General features: G+C 35.0%; 1 protein-coding gene across 1 annotated transcript in view; it reads left to right on the top strand.

The window, feature by feature from the left end:
• Window positions 1-369: 369 nt before the first annotated feature.
• LOC141723702 (serine/threonine-protein kinase ATM) overlaps window positions 370-20606 on the top strand; it is a 60879-nt gene continuing 40642 nt past the window's right edge. The window contains exons 1-17 of the mRNA XM_074525565.1: window positions 370-525; window positions 916-1024; window positions 1360-1533; window positions 1701-1865; window positions 1961-2156; window positions 2314-2464; window positions 2563-2702; window positions 2785-2872; window positions 4706-4809; window positions 5300-5398; window positions 5956-6012; window positions 6167-6251; window positions 7282-7356; window positions 7910-7951; window positions 8046-8116; window positions 17781-17829; window positions 20223-20294. Of these exons, the coding sequence (XP_074381666.1) occupies window positions 451-525; window positions 916-1024; window positions 1360-1533; window positions 1701-1865; window positions 1961-2156; window positions 2314-2464; window positions 2563-2702; window positions 2785-2872; window positions 4706-4809; window positions 5300-5398; window positions 5956-6012; window positions 6167-6251; window positions 7282-7356; window positions 7910-7951; window positions 8046-8116; window positions 17781-17829; window positions 20223-20294 (1752 nt within the window). The 5' untranslated portion in view covers window positions 370-450. The remainder of the gene's footprint in view (window positions 526-915; window positions 1025-1359; window positions 1534-1700; window positions 1866-1960; window positions 2157-2313; window positions 2465-2562; window positions 2703-2784; window positions 2873-4705; window positions 4810-5299; window positions 5399-5955; window positions 6013-6166; window positions 6252-7281; window positions 7357-7909; window positions 7952-8045; window positions 8117-17780; window positions 17830-20222; window positions 20295-20606) is intronic.

The raw sequence follows: 20606 nt of genomic DNA, 5'->3' as shown, positions 1-20606 counted from the left end.
TTTGAGAGTTATCCGAGCAAAAACTAACGTATAATTGTCAAAATTAAATGTAAGAATGTAAATTAGGGTTTGAAAATGTTTTGGTATCATAATATTTTAAAAATTAGATCATGGATTGTTCACGGACTTTTAAATAAATTTTCCCTATTATTTTCTCATAATTTTTTTTTTGTAGAGAAATATTATTTTCATTTAAGTAATTACAAAAAAATACGATAAATAATGTCTAAATAAGGTACGAAATGCAAAATCAAAATGTTAGAATTGAAAATTATTGAACTCAATGTGAAATTCTCCAAAACTACGTGTACTCAAAATGTAATTAGTTTAATTAATTTCACCTTTCTTAATCAGACCACAAAGCCCTGGGGTTTTGAAGAAGCCACATTGTTTTCCTTCACAAGTCTACGCCATTCTTAACTCCGTGGATATCGATTGGGGGTTAGAGAAATGATCAAACCTACTTCACGAGATATTGAGGAGATCGTTTCAAAGCTCTCTGCTGAAACATCTAAAGCTCGAGAAGTAAATGCCTAACCATCTCTCTCTCTCTCTATCTCTCTCTCTCTCTCTCTCTCGAGTATAACTGAATGTAAATGTGTGTGTATATTTTATTGTACTGTTTATATGTTTCTGCAATATTAAAAGTAATTTGTAATTCAAACTCTCTCTCTCTCTCTCAAGTATAACTGAATGTAAATGCGTATTTATATTTTAATGTACTATTAATATGTTTCTGCAATACTAAGAAAAAAGTAATTCAAGCTAGAATGTTTCCCCAATTTTGGCGGCATTCAAGAAAATTTCTGTTTCCTCAATTTTGTTTGAATGTGTATAATGTGTTTATATTAATGAAGAATGGTGATTCATGTATATATGATAATGTATATGTGCATGTTTAATTTTGGAATGTAGGAAGGGGTTAAATTGTTGAATACATGGCTAGAAGGTGAAAGGTCATTCGGATTTTGTGAATATATAGGAAAGCATACTGCTGCTCTTAAACCGAACGAGGTACCTCACGGTAAGATACATTGTTGAATGGAATCGTGTTTCTGTTTATCGTGAGTATCATATAATGTTGCATATATGTGTTTTAGTTTTGCGTGAATATTTTTTCATCATTATCTGAAGAAAATAAAGCCCATGACTTGTAAAAATCGTAAATGATTATGCATATTAGAATGACTAGGGTTGATCACAGGATTTGATGCCATGGCATTGCTCTGCAGCAATTACTTGGAATTAATTTTAATTCCATTGCTTTTCTATTTACTTGTTGAATTATCCCGACACGTACGTACACTACTAATTGAAGAAAATAACTAGGAATGATTTATTTATCATTTTATTTTACAGCTAAAACGTGGCCTTTTCTGGTGACATTGCTCACTAGATGTGTAAGTTTGGAGGTAAATTCTACCAAGAAGTCCTCAACCAAGAAGCCTTCAAGCAAGAAGAGTTTACCCAAGCCAAGTTTTGCTAAGATTCTACGAGTTGTTTTACAGCGAGCAGAGAATGTCAAGTTTCCTGGTTGGTTTATGTTTTTTACTGCATTATTATTGCTTTAATGATTATTGAATATAGTTGAACTGTTGACTATTTAGCTTTAATGAGCTAGTGATGAAGTTCCTACAAACTTCTGATTATTAGATATATGATTGGTGATCATATTTATGTTTGTAATCCTCTGGTGGCAGGGAGCTTGTTTCTTTTACCCGCGGCTGTGTCCCAATTGCTTTTTAATCACATTTTTGATGTCTTAAAGGATGTCCCAAGCTTTCAGTTAGAGTATGGGGCCCTACTTCGTCATCTTTTGGCATCAAGGAATTACAAATTTCACATGGGGAGAAAGGTCTTTGGTAGTAAGTATTCTATAAGAAAAAACCTTACAGCTTCTGTCTTTTCAGATGTAATCATATATGAATAATAATATTCATCATCTTTTTGTTCTTTTAAGGGCTGGTTCTTCTATACATGGAAAAAGTGGAAACAAGTTTGAGCAGTGATGATACTGGTCTAATAAAGACAACAGAGGAAGTCGTTCGTTACGTACAAACGCTTCACTCGCTGCTTGACAACCCGCCCGGCGACTTCCCTGATAAACTTCAAAAAGACATTGTTAAAGGTTTTGTCAGAATTTTCTCGTATGTGAGGTACAATTATCGCTGATAGTCAGTCCTTGTCCGACTCTATGCCTGCAATCTAAATCCTGTAAACTGCAATATTTTAATTTCTTATTTTAAAAGTTTGTTGATCCTGTAGTTGTATATTATTAATTTATTAAATATAATATTTTCTATTAATATTCAGGAAGGAAAGTAAGATTTCACGCAGATTGATTGATTGTATCAATACATACTTGTTAAAGGACGGTCCTAACTTGGGATGCCAATCTATGGAAATTCATCATGCTGTGCAGCAATTTATTTTCCAATGCTGGTTAACAATACATGATTGTGGGGTAAAGATATTGTTCGTTATACATTATGTAGTCATGTATGATTGCGTTGATTATATATATGAATTACCCTAATATTATACTATTACTTTCGATGGTAGGATTCACTTATTTTATACTCAAGGTTGCAACTGAATTTGACAAGGGGTGCTGCTGATGAGAGTGTATTATTAGAGCAACTGATGGATGTACTAGGCAAGGAACTCGATCAAACTCTTACTTCTAGTGCCGCTGCTCTCCGGTCAGTTTTCTCTTTTCAGTATCTTCTATTTGAACTTGATTTAGATTGTCCACTATGTTTATGACTTGCATAAATTATTCAGGTGTGGCACGGCCAGGGACAATAAACTGGGGAACTTGACGACCTCTCAACGTTGTTTACTGGATCTTGCCGCTCTTGTCTTTTATCGGGTAACGAAGAATCATCAATTCCATTTCATTTGTTTTAATTCACTTTCTCCTCGTTTTATTAGTTTGAGGCACTCAATCTGAATGTTTACAGAAAAGTTTATATATATGTTTCCTTTTGTATTTTGGGCAATGTCCTTTACTGGATTTAGCAAGTGCTGTAACACGTTATTTTCCGCGCATCCCTACGTATACAAGTACCAAAAAAAATGTCCTGAAAAAGATGATTTAAAAAAAAATACTGAATACTCAATGTTGCAATGACTTGTGTACCAGTGAAAGTAATCCAAATAATTCTTTATGTATTATTTAGCAGGACGTCAGAAAGGGACATCGGAAGATTGCTAGTTGTCTACTGATAATTTGTATGGGAAGTGGTATATGCAAGCTTATGAGGGTAGCTAGAGTAGTTAGGAAGCTTCTAATGTCAGATTAGGTTATCACTTTACACGGAATTTGCTAGTTTGTACAATTCTATTATATTATAGGCTAATGGTACCATTTTAATAGCTGGCTAATAGTACCATAATATATTAGTATTAGATAATGTTTACCTTATTGTGTTCTCAGTTCTCATCATAAATTTATGTAACTAAATAATTGTTAGTGTATTATCTTCAGTGTAAATGAAGTTGTTATGCGAATATGCATTAATGTTAATGCCTAGTTTCAGCTTACCCATCTCCACTTAATACACAAGATTAGGAATCATTATTTATTTTTTCCAATCTATTTTTATTATTTATCTGCATCATCATCATTATTGTTATTGTTATTTTTTTAACCATTTTACTTTACTTGAGCAAAATTATAATTTGCTAAATTTTTACCTCGATAAATATTGGTGTCATGTCAGTATGTTGTCAAAAAGCTTGCTTTGTTAATTTCTGACATTTTAAGGAAATTCTCTGAAGATACGGTTCTAGGCAATTAACAATGACTCCTATTGACGTCTTTACACTTTTTGCTTTATCATTGTCATGTGATGGGATGATGCTCTGGTGGATGTAAGAGTCTAGATAAATGTCGTTGGTATGCATATGATGTCTTAATCTAATGACTCCTGTTGACGTCTTTACACTTTCTACTTTTATCATTGTCATGTCATGGGATGATGCTGTGGTGGATGTAAGAGGCTTGATAAATGTGGTTGGTATGCATATGATGTCTTAATCTATGTAAGAAATGAACCAAATTAGGTAAATGGACACATCAGCGTAGTAGTTGACTGCATAAGGGATGTTACCTTAATGACCTGAAGATGAATCATATCCTTTCAACATTATCAGTTTGAGAGTGATCCTGAATTTTTTTAGTGTATGCCTTCTTCATCTTCATTATTGTTCCTTTGTTGCTTAAAAGGGGTTAAGCGGGTGCCTTTGTGGAAGAGTGCGCTGTTAGCAACTTTCTGGGGTATTTGGCATGAGAGGAATATCAAGCTTTGTGAAGATTCTCATGGTTCTTCAGATCCAGCTTGTGATAGGATAATGTTTTAGGTTGCCACCTGGTCGTACAATTATAATGATTTTGACTTTTGAGGGCTTATTCTTCTTAGAATTTGATAGGGGGTGTGATAGTTTTTTGTACCTTTAGTAGTATTTTAGTTTAGTTTTTCAATGTGAGGGTTCTCTACATATATGAGGCGAGGTCGGATAGTTTTTAACAAAAAAAATGTAACATCTATCTCCACAATTTAGTGGATGCAAATAATTTAAATTCTTTTTGATGGAAGTGGGCGGTGGGGAATGTTATTGGAAATTGGAAAATTATATATTATGTATCATTTGCTACTTATGACTGGTAAAGCCAATAATTATAAGGTTTTTACTCTCACAGGCATGTGTTAGTACACGAAAAGCAGCAGTAAAGGAAAAAAGAGTCAGGAGGGAGAACCCTGAAGTTCTACTAAAAGGCAGACTCATGAAAGGAAAGTGGCTGTGGTATGAGTAAACTGTTTATTGCTTTTTAGTAAATCTATAATATTTTTAGTGTCCACTTCTGCTTTCTGAACTCAGGAAGCCTCTAGGGTAGGGTTTTTGTCGATCTTGGTCTTAAAATCTTTTTTTGGAAAAATATACATTTTTGTTTGGTGGATTATATGATTTCTAAGTTATAAGGGAAGGCCCTTTAAGTATTGAACTTGAATGTTATATACCTTGTTTTTACAAAATAACAGCGTAACCTTTCAAGTTTATGCCTCGTGCATGTATTATATATTGTTATTTGACTAGCAGGCACAGATTTAGGTTTTTTGACAGTTCCACTATATGTTATACAGCTATGATATGAGTAATATGTCATCACATGATTTTATGAGCACCTTGTCGCTTATTTTTTTATGACAGTCTTTTATGTGTAATTCTGAGCCCAACCTTGTTTATGCCTTTGCTAGTATAACTTAATCAAGTAATCACAATTATTGTGTTACAGGAACGCTACCTTTTGTTATATCATTCGTAATTACCATACACGCCTCAGTAAGGATCTTCTTATCAGCTGCTTTGAAGGAATATATAAAAGCTTCGAAAGGTATTCTCGTCGGAATGTTTTGAGCTGCTATTATATTATGACCTTATTCAGTTCATTCATTTTATATCTGCTCTTTTATGGTATCTGATTTTTTTTTCAAGTGATATATATCTATGTGGGTATAAGGTATTATAATTGACACAATCCTGCAGTTTGTGAGCTTAGTACTTCATCTTTTGAATCCGTGTCATGTTATATATTGGTGTCACCCCCATAATTTTACTACTAGTATCCCATGTGTTTCTCCAGAATAGAAGGCTTTATCTCCAAATAAAATGACCGAGCAGCACAGTTTCACTAATTTATGACTAGTTTTTGATACAAGTCAGTGTAATGTAAATTGCTTTCTGTTCAAGCCAGTGCTTGTTTTATACTTCACACGCCCAGCATACAAGAATGTGATAATTTTATTTTACCAACCTTTCTGATATCCATTACAGATGCTTTATTGACTTGTGTAACTCATGTCCTACTTTCCTTTAGTTTTCATTTGCTACAACTTCGAAGGCGGTAATTAGGACTCAAGGTTTAACTGTGAGAATTGAACTTTGTTTCAGAATAATTAATGATGCAACAAAGGAACATGCTTATGATGATCTTTTGTGGACTTTGAGGTATGCTGCCTAATGGCATAAGCTGATTTATATTTTCTCTGCAATTCCCTGTAATTGATAGAATAGTCAGCAATTCTGTGCTATAATTACTATCTTCCTTAACCCCCCCAAAAGCAACTATGTGAGTTCTCACACACATAGGTTTTTACCATAGGAGTTTACAGGGCCTCTCTTCGGTGTTGCTTGTACCGTGTTTGGAAGGGGATATTACGTCAAGGTTATCATTTGCCATGAGCGAAGTATGTCCTGTTTCTACTGATTTCAGTTGATTTTAACCCGCTTCCTCTTTTTTTGCATAAATTAATTGATAATTTATAGTTAGGAGGACCCTATGTTTACATAAGCAGTCAAAAATAGCTGCTTTTGTAACTGCATTCGATTTAAGTTCTTTTTCTTAGAGCATACACCATACTGAAAAGTGACTGCTTATATTTGTTTTGTTGCATGCACTATGACACATAGGTTATCAGCTAACACACCATGTCTTGTTCGTGACCTAATGGTAGCTGCTTTTGTAACTGCATTCGATTTAAGTTCTTTTTGTTTGGTATGGCCATTTCTGGGTTTGCAAGTACATTTATTATTATTAGTAGTAGTGGTTGAGTTATAACTTGGACAGGCCTGAGCGACTGTGCTTGTTCTGGCACATGGTTTCGGTGAGATTTCGAAGTGATATTGAATCTGTATGTATATTATTTTGTTTTTCCCTTATTGGAAGTGCTAATTATTACTCTCGGGGAACGATTCTTTGTGTTCTGTTAACTCGATGATTTGTGGTTTTTGACTACAAAATATGTCTACATTGTGCATTTAATGCTAATATCATTGTGGTGAACACCAGAAATCGGTGTCAAATATTATGTTCCTCTCCTAGGAAAAAAACGGTGGCAGATCAATTAGAAAGCTGTATGCTCATCTTCATGCAACCTTTGTTTGTACTAATTTGTTGTTTCTTTGCTTGCTGATGTTAAAAGCAATATTTTCATCTAGTAAATATGATATCTGGAACCAAGTTTTTCATATAATTCCAGTACTTGAAAGTGAAGTTATGCATACTTCTCGGGTTAGATTCTTTATTATATTTACAAGTTCATTATTTTTTGACAAGTATCAGTAATTTTTTTAATCTTTTAGCTGCTATTACTACTATGTTTGTGGTAGGATGGAATACAGATACCCCTAGGGTACACCTGGATCCATTCTTTTCATTACTCAGTAGTAGTTCATGAAGTAGAGAAAATCTTTCTGATAATTGAATACCATTCTCAGGTGGAAAAAGGTTGGCATACAATTTGGAACTGTCTAATTCGTGGTTTTCCGATGTTCAGTAATGTCACTACAGTAGTAAGTCCTCGTACATTTTTTTTAACCTGATCATATAGCAATTTTTGTATGCATTATTGTTGTCTAATATTTTTAGACCTCATTGTTTACATGTCAACTAATTCAGACACTTATTTTGAGGCTGTATTGGGCTTCAAACTGCCAATTATCAATGAACCATATCTGTGGTTGTTTGGTGTAGATGGTCAAAGCCTTTTTGTTCGAACTTTTTGTTCATGTTGGCCTATATTAACTTAGATAGGGGAATCGAGGATCTTTCAACTTGTTCAGTGATTCGCTCCTTGTGCTAAAAATCATTAGTATGCTGACTGGTTGGGAAGTTAAAGTTGGTTGGGCAGAGTGTAAGATGGAAGAGTATGAAATATAAATTTAAGTTTTGGCTTTTTTTATTAGTCGATTGAACTTAAAGCGATATAAGTGTTACTTCAATCTTTTAATGAAGTGTCCTCTTATGTTGACACCTGTGTCCTCTTCTTTGACATATTCCTCAGGCGAGGCTTTTTTTGTATTAAGTGTTAATGCGATTCTCGTGTTTTTCTCCTATTTTATACAGGCAGATGCTGCTCTAATACTCCTCGGGAACATCATTTCACGTGTATAGTTTACTTTTTCTTTATGCTGATAATATCTTCATCCTCTTCACCCAATTATGTAATATCTTAAGCTTCTACGTGGAACTTGTTTTTTAGGACCTACCGGATACATTTACTATATCTCAAGACATATGGGATCTTCGCTTGTTTAAAGTTTCACCATCTCCGTAAGTTTGTAACTTTGTATCTCTTAATAAAAATACATTATCTTAATTCGTTTCCCCGGGAGGCAAGAGTAATTGTTATTGTACCACCAATACTAATTATTTATCACTCCCAATCCACTGATGATATTAATTATTTTTATCATCCCTATTAATTTTATAAAAGATGCAGAGCTTTGAGTAATTATTGAGACTTTTTTTTTTATTTTATTTTAAAGATGCAAGTGTATTTGTGTTATAAGATAAAATTATTTTAGCTATATGTTAATAGCTATTTTTTAGGATTTTGATGCGGTATATGAGAGTTGTTATTAATTAGAAATCTACATAATATTGAAGATGTTTGTACTATATATTATAAATTGACGAAATGTTGAAAGTTCGGTAGTCGTCTGGTACTTGCTGAAATTACTCAACTACCCTTCTTAATTTTTGATATATCTTAATCCAAATTATATTAAATTCGTAAAAATAAATCTACTTCTAATTAGAATATGACAATAATTCAAAACTTAATTTTTTCAAACACCCAATACCGGGAGGAATGAACATCGACATACACATTATTCCCAAAAATATCAAGCAAAGTAAGATTTCTCAAACTACCAAAAGAATTAAGCTCATTATCAGCACCCAAACTACTCAAACTTCCATGACTAATACGAATACGACCAATAATCGAAAACCCTCCAAGATCAGGAACCTTAAGTCCACTCAACCTAATCCCGAAATACTCAGGAATCGACCTGAAAAACAAAAATCTAGAGGTATCTAACTAGGCTGGCTATGTATTTTTCCGAACCTATTTAATGGGTCAATTTATTAACTAATATATTTTATAATTTCAATATTATAAAAGCTATTATAATATAACGAAAGATATATTCGGCTATACTTATGTAGACATACTTACTTTTTTAACAAATATAATTAATAAAATATAAAAATAAAAATAATTAAATAACAATTATTTAAAACAATCGTGCATCGCACTGGTTGTAGGCTAATATTATAAAAGCCGAAACATTTAAAATTTTGTAGTCAGTTGGTACAATACCTATTTTTTGATACTCAAATTTTGGTACTTGAACCCGCATATATACATCTCTATCCATATATTTAGTCCTACTTATTATACATATCTATATCTATGCTAATATATGGCATGTTTGGCAACACTATCTAGAAGTTACTTATGGCTTATAATATCGTAATAACTTATTAGGGGTGTTTGCCATATCAACTTATGAGCTCAAATTATAACTTATATGTTGATAAGATGCAAGAGTTAGTAAAAGTGTACTTTTACCCAACTTATTTTATAAGTTTAACTTTTTTGCTTTTTTAATCATTTAAATTTTAACATATATTTTTTAAATATTTTTCAGTTTGAAATTCATGTACTAAGATATTGTATTTAATAATAATTTTTTAAAATTTATTTTAGTAAAAATTTCATCGATTTAGAATTAAATTTAACACAAAAATTTATATAACTTGCAAATATTTATCTACTTATCACTTATATGACACTAATTTATCACAAACATGCAGGTAAACATAACCAACTTATTTTAACGGCCCTAATTACTTTACAAAGCTATGCTATGCTATGAACTAATGTTTTACAGGAAGCTGAAGATAGTATTACGATAATAAATATGATAATAGTTCAATTATATTGACACTGACTCCTCACTTTCGAGAGGTGAGACTCTCCCAAATACTCTCAAAATACAATCATAATCAGATAACCCCTCCATGCTAGTCCCCCCATCTGTTATATCCTCATTACAATATTAAATGTTATGAAGTTCCTATTATACCCCTGCTGTTATGTCATTATTTCCCTTGTGACATGTTGACCTGTCTTGACGCTGTCTTCTTTTGTAAGTCAATAATATAGGCTGTCTACTGTCATTCCTAGCATTACCCCCGGCGAGAAGATTCACCTTGTCCTCAAGGTGGAAATCAGGAAAGAACTGGATGATATTGCTGGAGTGTTCCCAAGTAGATTCACTTTCTGGCAGACCTTCCCATTTAATGAGCACTTCATGGTCTGTTGCTTGCCCTGCGGAAGAAGTCCTAATTCCCAGTACCTGCTCAGGCTTACTCTCCATCACCATTGACTCCGTGAGAGCAGGGGGAAGCTGGGGAGAGATAACCAGGTGTCCAACAGCCTTCTTAAGTTGAGAGACATGAAACACCGGGTGTATTATTGCTGTAGATGGAAGGGCCAGCTTGTAAGCAACACTGCCCACTCTTTGTGTGATTTCATAGGGCCCGTAGTACCTCGAACTGAGCTTGTCAAATGGTCGTCTGGCTAAGGATTGCTGCCGGTAAGGTTGCAGCTTAAGATACACATGATCACCCACTTTGAACTCCACTTCTCTTCGACTCAAATCTTCCTGCAACTTCATTCGATGCTGGGCTTGTAAAAGGTTAGCTTTCAAGTCATCGAGAATGGCATCCCGTTCGACAAGTTGATCCTCTAGGGATGATAGAGCTGTACTACCCGGCTGAAACTTGATTAATTGAGGGGGATCTCGTCCATACAGAACTTTAAAAGGGGTGTAGCCTGTAGAGACATGGTACGAAGTGTTATACCAGTGTTCAGCCCATGGTAAATACTTCACCCATAACTTGGGTTGACTCGAAATGAAGCAGCGTAAGTAGGTTTCAACGCATTTATTTACCACTTCGGTCTGCCCATCCGATTGTGGGTGATACGCTGTGCTATGACAAAACTTGGTACCGTGTAGCTGGAACAATTCTTTCCAAAACAAGGACATGAACACCTTGTCCCTGTCAGATACGATAGTTGAAGGAAAACCATGAAGCCGAACTACCTCCCGAATGAAAATTGCAGCCACTGTAGGAGCAGAAAAAGGATGTTTTAAAGAAATGAAGTGTGCATATTTTGACAATCTATCGACCACAACAAGAATTGCATCTGCCCCATTCGATTTGGGGAGTCCCTCAATAAAATCCATGGAGAGATCTTCCCAAACTTTATCGGGTAACGGCAAGGGCTGCAACAATCCCGCTGGGCTTAAACTAGAGGTCTTTGATTGTTGACAAGTGAGACAAGCCTTTACATATGTTGCCACTTGTTTACGCATGCCCGGCCAGTACCAATTCGCAGCCAACCTTTGATACGTTTTAAGGTCTCCTGAATGACCTCCCATCGGAGAATCATGATAGTCCTGCAGAAATTTATTCAACAATACAGAATCCTTTGGTAACACTACTCTTCCCTTATACTTTAACACATCATGTTCCAACTGGTAACCTTTAGGGACCTCCCTTCCTGCCCTCAAATCGTTGGTGAGTTGCTTAATAAAAGGATCCTCCTGAATTTAAGGGTAAAGATCAGACCATTTTGGCCCCCCCGAAGAAATTATAGCACCCAACTCAATTGAACCAGGAAATTCACGTGACAACGCATCAGCGACCTTGTTTGAAGTCCCGGGCTTATAGTGAATTTCGAAGTCGAAACCCATTAATTTGCTTACCCACCGCTGGTACTCAGAACCAACTTCCCGCTGCTCTAACAAAAATTTGAGACTTTGTTGGTCTGTTCGGATCATAAACCTCCTCCCCAAGAGATAGTGCCTCCATTTGAGCACTGCCAAAACAATAGCCATCAATTCTTTCTCGTAAATAGACTTTAGACGTGCCCTTACACCCAAAACCTTACTAAAATAAGCGATCGGGTGACCCTCTTGTAACAAGACTGCACCTAACCCAAATCCCGAAGCATCTGCTTCGATAATAAAAATTTTGGTAAAATCAGGCATGACAAGGATGGGAGCTTGCATAAGGGCCAGTTTCAACTGTTTAAACGCTGTCGTCGCTTCCTGAGTCCAACCAAATTGGTCCTTGCGTGTCTGGTCTGTAAGGGGACGAGCTATTGTAGCATATCCTGCAATAAACCTTCGGTAGTACCCCGATAAGCCCAAGAATCCCTTTAATTCTTTCAAATTACTAGGGATAGGCCATGTTTCCAAAGCTTTAACCTTTTCAGGATCTACTGCTACCCCATTCTCTGAAATAATATGGCCCAAGTAAGTGAGCCGGGTCTGCCCAAACTCGCATTTCTTTTCATTAGCATAAAGCTGGTGGGTAGTCAAGGTCTCCAAAACCAAGCTTAAATGCTCAACATGCTTCTCTTCTGTTGGACTATAAACGAGAATATCATCAAAAAAAACCAAGACGAACTTTCGTAAGAAGGGCTTAAACACCGCGTTCATCAATGCTTGAAAGGTGGCCGGCGCGTTCATAAGTCCGAATGGCATTACTAGAAACTCGTAATGCCCTTCGTGAGATCGAAACGCTGTTTTAGGAATATCCTCACTCCTGATTCGAATCTGGTGGTACCCAGATTTTAAATCCAACTTAGAGAATAGCTTGGCCCCTTTTAATTCATCCAGCAACTCATCTATTGTCGGTATCGGGTATTTGTCGGGAACGGTGGCCTTATTTAGAGCCCGATAGTCGACACAGAATCTCCACGATCCATCCTTTTTCTTAACGAGGATGACCGGACTTGAGAAAGGGCTATGAGATTCTCGAATAATGCCCGCCTTCATCATATCACGAATCAATGCCTCAATTTCATCTTTTTGTGATTGGGGATATCGATATGGCCTTACGCTAATAGGGTCTGTCCCGTCTTTCAGATTAATCGCATGCTCATGACCACGGTTAGGAGGCAGACCTGGAGGTAATCGGAAGACCTCTGAATGCTGCTTTAATATGGGTTTTAGATAAGGAGGCATGTTGTCTTCACCCCTTTTCAAACCCTTGTGTTCCCCCGTGGCTGCTAAATGATTGCATTCCACCAAATACCCATCCCCGCCTTTCTGAATAGTTTTCATCATCGCCTTGAATGAGATCATGGTTCGGCCTAAAGATGGGTCACCTTTCAATGTCACACTTCCACCCCCTAACTGAAATCTCAAGGTCTGCGTTTTCCAATTAGTTGATACCGTACCCAATTTCTCCAACCATTGAACTCCTAGAATGACATCAGAATTACCTAACTGAAGAGGCAAATAATCTTCTATCACCGTAACCCCTTGCAAATGAAGCACTACTGATTTACACTCTCCTTTCCCCTGCACATCATCCCCAGTTCCCAAGGAAACACCAAAGCTCTTAGATGGAAGCACCGGCAGTCCCAAACTTTTAACAGCTTCTAATGACACAAAGTTATGGGTAGCACCTGGATCGATCATTACTACCACTTTTTTTCCCATAATTTCTCCCATTAATTTCATCGTTTTTGGGCTAGTGATTCCAACTACAGAATTAAGTGAAATTTCTGGCTTGAAATCCATATTTAAATCCAACCCCCCTGTTTCTTCTAGTGTCTCCTCTACTTTATCAGCTTGTTCATACTCCTCTCCCCCATCATCCCCTTGCATCAAAATCACGCTCAATTCTTTCTTCTTACACCTATGTCCTGCTGACCAATTTTCATCACAACGGAAACACTCACCCTTCTCCCTCTTACTTTATAGCTCTTTTTCAGACAAACGTTTAATTTCTCCAACTGGCCTAGCAACCGGAAGAGGTCCCATACCCCGTGATGGTGAGGAGGAGGTGTGTGAGAATGCAGAACTTGTGTGTGTGGAAGGACTGTAGGAACTTGAATTATTCTTAAAAGAGGAATAAGATGAATTACCTGAATACGAGGATACTGAACTAGCCCGTTTCCCAGCTCCGTAGAGATGTAGCCCACTTCTCAACTTATCTTCAACCTTAATGGACAGGTCCATGGCATGATCAAGGCTTCTAGGCCCAAGTAGGCGAACCTCGGCCTTGATGTCCTCTTTCAGGCCTGTTATAAATTGGCCCTTGGCAATTTCCTCTGGCACTCCCACCAGTGGTACCATAAGTTCGATAAACCGTTGACGATACTCAACCACATCAGAGGTTTGATGATGGTTCAACCACTGTTCGTATAAGCTGCCAGCAGAAGTCGGCCGAAATTGATGGAGGAACATGCCCTTTTGTTCTTCCCATCGGCGTATGGGTCTCCTATTGTGTTCCCATTGGTACCATAATAACGCATCACCATCAAGAGATACAACCGCTGCCTCCACCTGTTCATCCTCCGATAGGCGATAAAACTTGAAGTACCTCTCAGCTCTTAGGATCCAACCATCTGGATTGTTACCTTCGAATGTTGGAAGGTCTAATTTCTTGAATCTCCAATTAGGGCTTGCGTTATAGTTTTGGTGAGAGTTTCCCCCAAAATCTTGAAAAACCCTACTCGACCCATACTCTCCGGTTCGACCCGACCCGTTTTCTCCAAACCGCCCCGACTGAGTACCTGAACCCTCGGGTCCACCCATTCCCGCTCCATCTCCTTGTGATCCAAAACGTCCACTGCCAGATCTGTTCTCCAATGAAGGTTTCCTGACCTCACCCTGCAAAGTTTCCATCGACTTGAGAGTAGTCAGCGATGAACGCATTTCTTCTTGGAATTTTTCTTGTTCTCCCTTCATCAGATTCATAAAGACATCTTGCATCTCCCTTGAACGAGCAATCCGGTCTTCCAATCGTTGAGTGGTCTGCTCCAACGAATTTGCAAGTTGCTCAATTAGGGTTTTTTTGCATTTCTTGAGCGGCGGTGTTTACCGCAACAGTGATTTGTTCTGCCATCGTTGATTGTAGAGTTGTGAAACCCTGCTCCAACAACTCAATACGGTGCTGATTTGTAGGTGGGGCTCCCATGGTGTTCCTCAACCGTACGGCTCTGATACCACTTTGCTATGAACTAATGTTTTACAGGAAGCTGAAGATAATATTACGATAATAAATATGATAATAGTTCAATTATATTGACACTGACTCCTCACTTTCGAGAGGTGAGACTCTCCCAAATACTCTCAAAATACAATCATAATCAGATAACCCCTCCATGCTAGTCCCCCCATCTGTTATATCCTCATTACAATATTAAATGTTATGAAGTTCCTATTATACCCCTGCTGCTATGTCATTATTTCCCTTGTGACATGTTGACCTGTCTTGACGCTGTCTTCTTTTGTAAGTCAATAATATAGGCTGTCTACTGTCATTCCTAGCATGCTAATTAAAACTGGTCTAATTATTTTTACAAATCTATTTTAATTAAAACATATCTAACTATTTTAATCTTAATACATCTCCGAGGCTTACTTTTTCGAAAACCTATTCTAATTTCAACACCTCTGTAGGGCCTACTTATTTTAAGGGCCTAATTTTTAAAGACTAATTATTCTAAATAGAGGGTCTATCTAATTATTTAACAAACATATTCTAATTGAGACATATATAACTATTTTATTTTAAACAAATTTTTAAGATTTTTTTTGAAAAATATTCTAATATGAACATATTTATTTGGTCAACTTTTTTTTAAGGACCTGATTAGAAGAAACCTATTTAATGGTTCCCACTATCATATAAATCTATTATTATAAAAACATGTATAACTATTTTGATTTATATATAATTTAGGAATGACTTATTTCTAAAACCTAATAATTTGATTATTTTGATAATCTATTATAATTAAAATACTTCTAACAAAAAGAAAATATTCAAATAATTATCAATTATCCATGCGATGTACATGATATAAACTAGTTTATGTAAATAGAGAGAGACAAAGTGATCTAGATTTTATGTAACTATTTTGAGTTGAGATTTACGAAGCAACAATTACTTGATAAATAGAATTTAGAAATAAGAATCAATGCTTCTTGGATAAATCCAAGAATTATTTGTGCCTTGAATTTTTATTTGAGGAGATAGGTTTTATCCCCTTATTTTAATCTTGTCATACTAATTTAATTGGTTAATATAGCATATTTACTAAGTTATTTCAAATTGGCAAAAAACAAGTTAAAATATTTAACAATCGAGGCTTTATAGCCAACAATATTCAAAATGTTTTAAAAACACAAGAGAGGTCAAGGTCAAACTGTTTACCTTCAGTGCAAATTAAATTTATTAACAAACGCGCACTACAAAGTGAAGTGCAAAAATTACGCGTGTGTCATTGTTTTAAAAACACATTTATTTTAGTTTATTGCTAAAAATTCGAATAGCGCTACAGAGTTTGAAAAAGAAGTACGGAGAGGAGAATCTTAAAATTTTCTTTTCAAAGTGTGCTCCTGAGTTTTTCGAGGAGAGAATAGAAATGATTTGGAAAGAAAATTCCTACAATTTTTTCCAAATACTTTCTTCCCAAAAATGGGAAGATTTTGAAAGCTCATCTCTCACGTAACTTTTTGAATAAGATGTAAGATGTTCTGTTTTCATTATTTTCTCTCTAAACTCAGGACACACGAGAGATCCATTTTCTTTCATTGTTTCTTTTCTCTCGAAAAATCTCGGGAGCACAACACTAGTGATCAAGAAAGAGAATAAACCAAACGAAATTTACTAAAAGTTTCCCACTTATGAAATAGGTTATGGCTAGGTTAAGGTGTATATATAGTTATATACCTTATAGTAAAAAAAAAATTAACAAACAAGAGCAATATATGTAAATTGAGAGACAATAGACATAATACGAGGCACGAGCATGATTAAATACCAGAAATTATATGCATAATAATTTTTTAACATAAATTGAAGCATAAAAAATAGACTCGACAAACATACAATTATATTGGTGAAAAATGAATAGTGGCAAAGCACTCTACACCACCATCAAACCCCTAGAATCAGAATCAAGGTACTTTAATATTATGTGTACATGATAAGTACCTTATATTGAACAAGTTGTAGATATGTACCTTAGGACCTATGTAAATTTAAAATTTAAAAGTTGAATTTAATCACCAAATTGCAACATGGAGGGAGTAATCAATTGCTTGGAGCATCTGGTAGCGTTTGGGAAGCAAGTTTGGCTAGATTTTTTGACTACCAGAAAATTCAGCAAAAGTTATTAAAAGTAACTATAGAAGTACCTTATAGTTACTTTTCTTTAGCTTCCAAGTCAAGAAAAGACGTGGCCTAATGTACATTGTACATTCCATAAATTTTCAAGTTTTGAATGCAGATCCTTTTCTCAGAGACTTGTCTTTAATGTACAATGTATTACTGAAAAGGATTGTAAAATGAAAATGTATTTTCAAGGTTAAGTTAATATAATGCTACTATTTTAAATTGCTCATGGGATAGTATGTTCATTTATGTCTTGAAGCAATTATGTATGATACTCCAGTGCTGGGTATAATGAGGGTATAAAAGAAGTATGATAATGTTTAATGTTATTTGCTTTTGATATGCATGTTGATCAGATTTTAGCATTCATTACACTTTTATTCATTCCACTTGTACTTGAAAATATAAGTAATATCAAGTAATCAAACTTTTCAATGAGCAGCTATGATATTTTTTGTCTTTATTTAACCTATATGTGTGTGTACAATTTTTCTCTCTCTAAATATATATCCAATTTTTCTATCTGCAGAGTCACAAATTCTTAATAAAATATCTAATTACATTTACTAATATAAATGACCAATCTTTTAAAAGTGCCCTGTGTATGGGAGCATTGTTTTTTTGAAGTTCAGGATGGGAGCATTGTTTTTGGGAAGTTCAGGATCATTGATTTTAAATATCCATTCGTTCATAAGTGTTCTCGTTTTTTTTTTGCCAGATCTCTGTTATGCTTCATATCATGTTACTTTTCACAAAGAGGATCTCAAGTAAGTGGCTTGAATTCTTATTTTGATTTTACAATGTTTTGTCATAGTGTGTCAAATTGTTCTTGGCTTTCAACTTTGTGAATAAATATAGTTGAGTTAGAGTTTTACCGTGGAGGTTACAGATGGATTTGGGATCTAAGTGATTATGTTGGTGATATGCTTTACTAATCTTTGAAAATTGAATGTGCCAACCTAGTACTAGTTATATATGTATTTCATCTATTCGCTAGATAAACAAAATTGATGTGTTACTTATAATTAATTGTATCTTACTAGTAAGCTATATATATGGCATTATTAAAAACTTTACTCTCCAAAGTTAAAAGACTCAATACGTGTGAGTAGGAAGTACAGTTCACAAATTGGCCCACTATGACTCGTGTCATTACTCACAACTCAACGAGCCTAAATTGTCATAGATTAACTCCAAATATTTACAAGTATATACCCAATAGTCTATGAATGATATATCCTATGAACATATGCATGTGCTTGTATTCGTTTTAATTTTTTGTGATCGATCATATTTTGTATCATCTCGGAGTTGTATTTGGCACAAGTTTTTCCTTTTTACATTATATGACCTGAAGGCCCCATGTATAGACGTGAAGGTTTCTTCTGTATGACCCCCAAGGCCCCTGTATCTACTAGCTAGGCTGTATCACACGGGGTACAAAGTTGAACAACCGCGATGCCGTTATTTAATCCAAGTGTTTATGCATTGATATATAAAATGCAACACAAATTCATGCACCAAGTAACGTATTACACAAGTTGAGTGCATAAGGTATTTTACCAGTATTTTGTCAAGACTTAATCTTGCATTTCCTTTGGGTTTACTATCAAGGTATAAAAACCTAAGCTCCTCAAAATGTGCATTTAATCCATGATTAATATTCTAATAAAATATATTTTTTTCAAAGATTGCGGCCAAACATATATACAATATTCCTAGAATTGATTGCGACAAAATTTTATCTTAAGGCTTGCTCCCGGATTTTTTAATGGAAAGGAAGAAAGTGTTTAAGAGGTAAAGTAATTTCATCCCATTTTTGCAGTGAAAGTTTTGGAATGAAAAATTGTCAACTTTGCATTCATTAACACTTGCTTTCGCTCCTTTAAAAAACTCGGAAGCACGATTATGAAGGGAAGTGAAACTAATTTACTTACCATTTACTTGCTTTCCTTTCCTTTTAAAACTCATAGCAAGGGGTTAGCAATTTTTAGAAATTGCACTTGAGCTTTTATGTTTTGCGCCATATACCATTGGACTTCTAAAGACGTAAAAAAAATGGCCACAAATTAAGCAAGATTCATGAGTTTAACACCCTCATAAACTTGTTTATAACCTTTCATCAGTACAAAATTTATACCTAAAATCTGGAAATTACAAATATGTAGGGGGACAATAACTTGTGATGGAGCTAGAACCAAACTCGGTATTATCATTTTAATCTCTTATTTGTTTAGTACAAGTGTTTATACTTATTCAGCTTGAATAAGTGGTATTCAGTTTTAACAACTATAATTATGAATCCACGAAGGATAATGGAACCAATGAACTAGTACAAAAGAATAAGTGGTACTTAATTTTGCCCATTAATAGAACTAGTACTCCAGGCTCACAGATTCAATATACACTAATACAGTAATTCCAATATGAACTTTTATATCAGTAGTTAGCTATTTTAGATATACAGTTGGCCTAAATATAATATCGGCTCTTAAAACCTAATATATATTAATAGAATTTGAATACAGCGAGCTTATATGATATTTAATTATTTGCAATATAGATTTGGTAAATCCGAACTTGAGATCTCTGGTCCTCCATTATCCATGTTACCTAATTTGTCATCCGTGTTACCTAATTTGGTTCATCATAGAACTAATACTCTGTGCCTACTCAATTTAAATAATATAAAGTTGTTACTATTCCAACTACTTGACAAAAGATACATATTAGATCTATTGTTAAGCAGTTGGAATAGTAACAGCTTTATATTGGTGATACTCTCTATGCCACTAAGTCAACTTTAGACCAAATGACTCAGTGGCATAGAGAGTAACTGAACTTCGGATCTCCTTGCTTACTATGCCACTAAGTCACCTTGTCTAACTTGAAGAACACATGTGCTGATATAAGTACAACTATTATCCAATTTGAGCGAATTATTTGTCTTGTTGATTCTATTGTACAAGACTTGTCCATTAATTGCTTGTTGTCTACTCTTGTAACATTCAAAACATGAAGAAACATGTATCCTGTGAATGTCATGTCTATATTCTTTTTGGCACTTTGCCCATTATTGTTTTGATTGGATTTCTTTAATTCTTTCTCATTTTTCTCATATTGTTAAGCCACTTAGTTCCGCTCTATTTTGCTTTTGTAGGGTGATCTGCGGGATGCCTTGCATCTCAGACAGAATCTTTTAAGAACAGCGATGTCTGTACTTACTTGGAAGGTTTGATTTAGATCTACTTGATTAATTTTAGTTAGTTTTTCTTTCTCATGCTTGGTTACATGATCCAATTTTAGTAATTGAAAATTACTAATAAACATTAAATCTCAGAAAAGTTCTTTTAAGAACAGAGTGGCTTTTACTTAAACAATAGAGATATCTCTTTATTGTGAGATTTACACATGGTCTCTTACTAAATGAACTACTGTGGAAGTAAGAATACAATAACAGCTCCAGAAATATGTGCCAGAACATCAGATAATTAGACATATATGAAGGCACTTGAATTTTAATTTTCCGAGTTGTATCTTCAAT

The sequence above is a fragment of the Apium graveolens genome, chromosome 5 (assembly GCF_009905375.1).
Source record: "Apium graveolens cultivar Ventura chromosome 5, ASM990537v1, whole genome shotgun sequence".
Taxonomy (NCBI): domain Eukaryota; kingdom Viridiplantae; phylum Streptophyta; class Magnoliopsida; order Apiales; family Apiaceae; genus Apium; species Apium graveolens.
The sequence above is the reverse complement of the archived record's forward strand: the minus strand, read 5'-3'. Positions and strand labels throughout refer to the sequence as shown.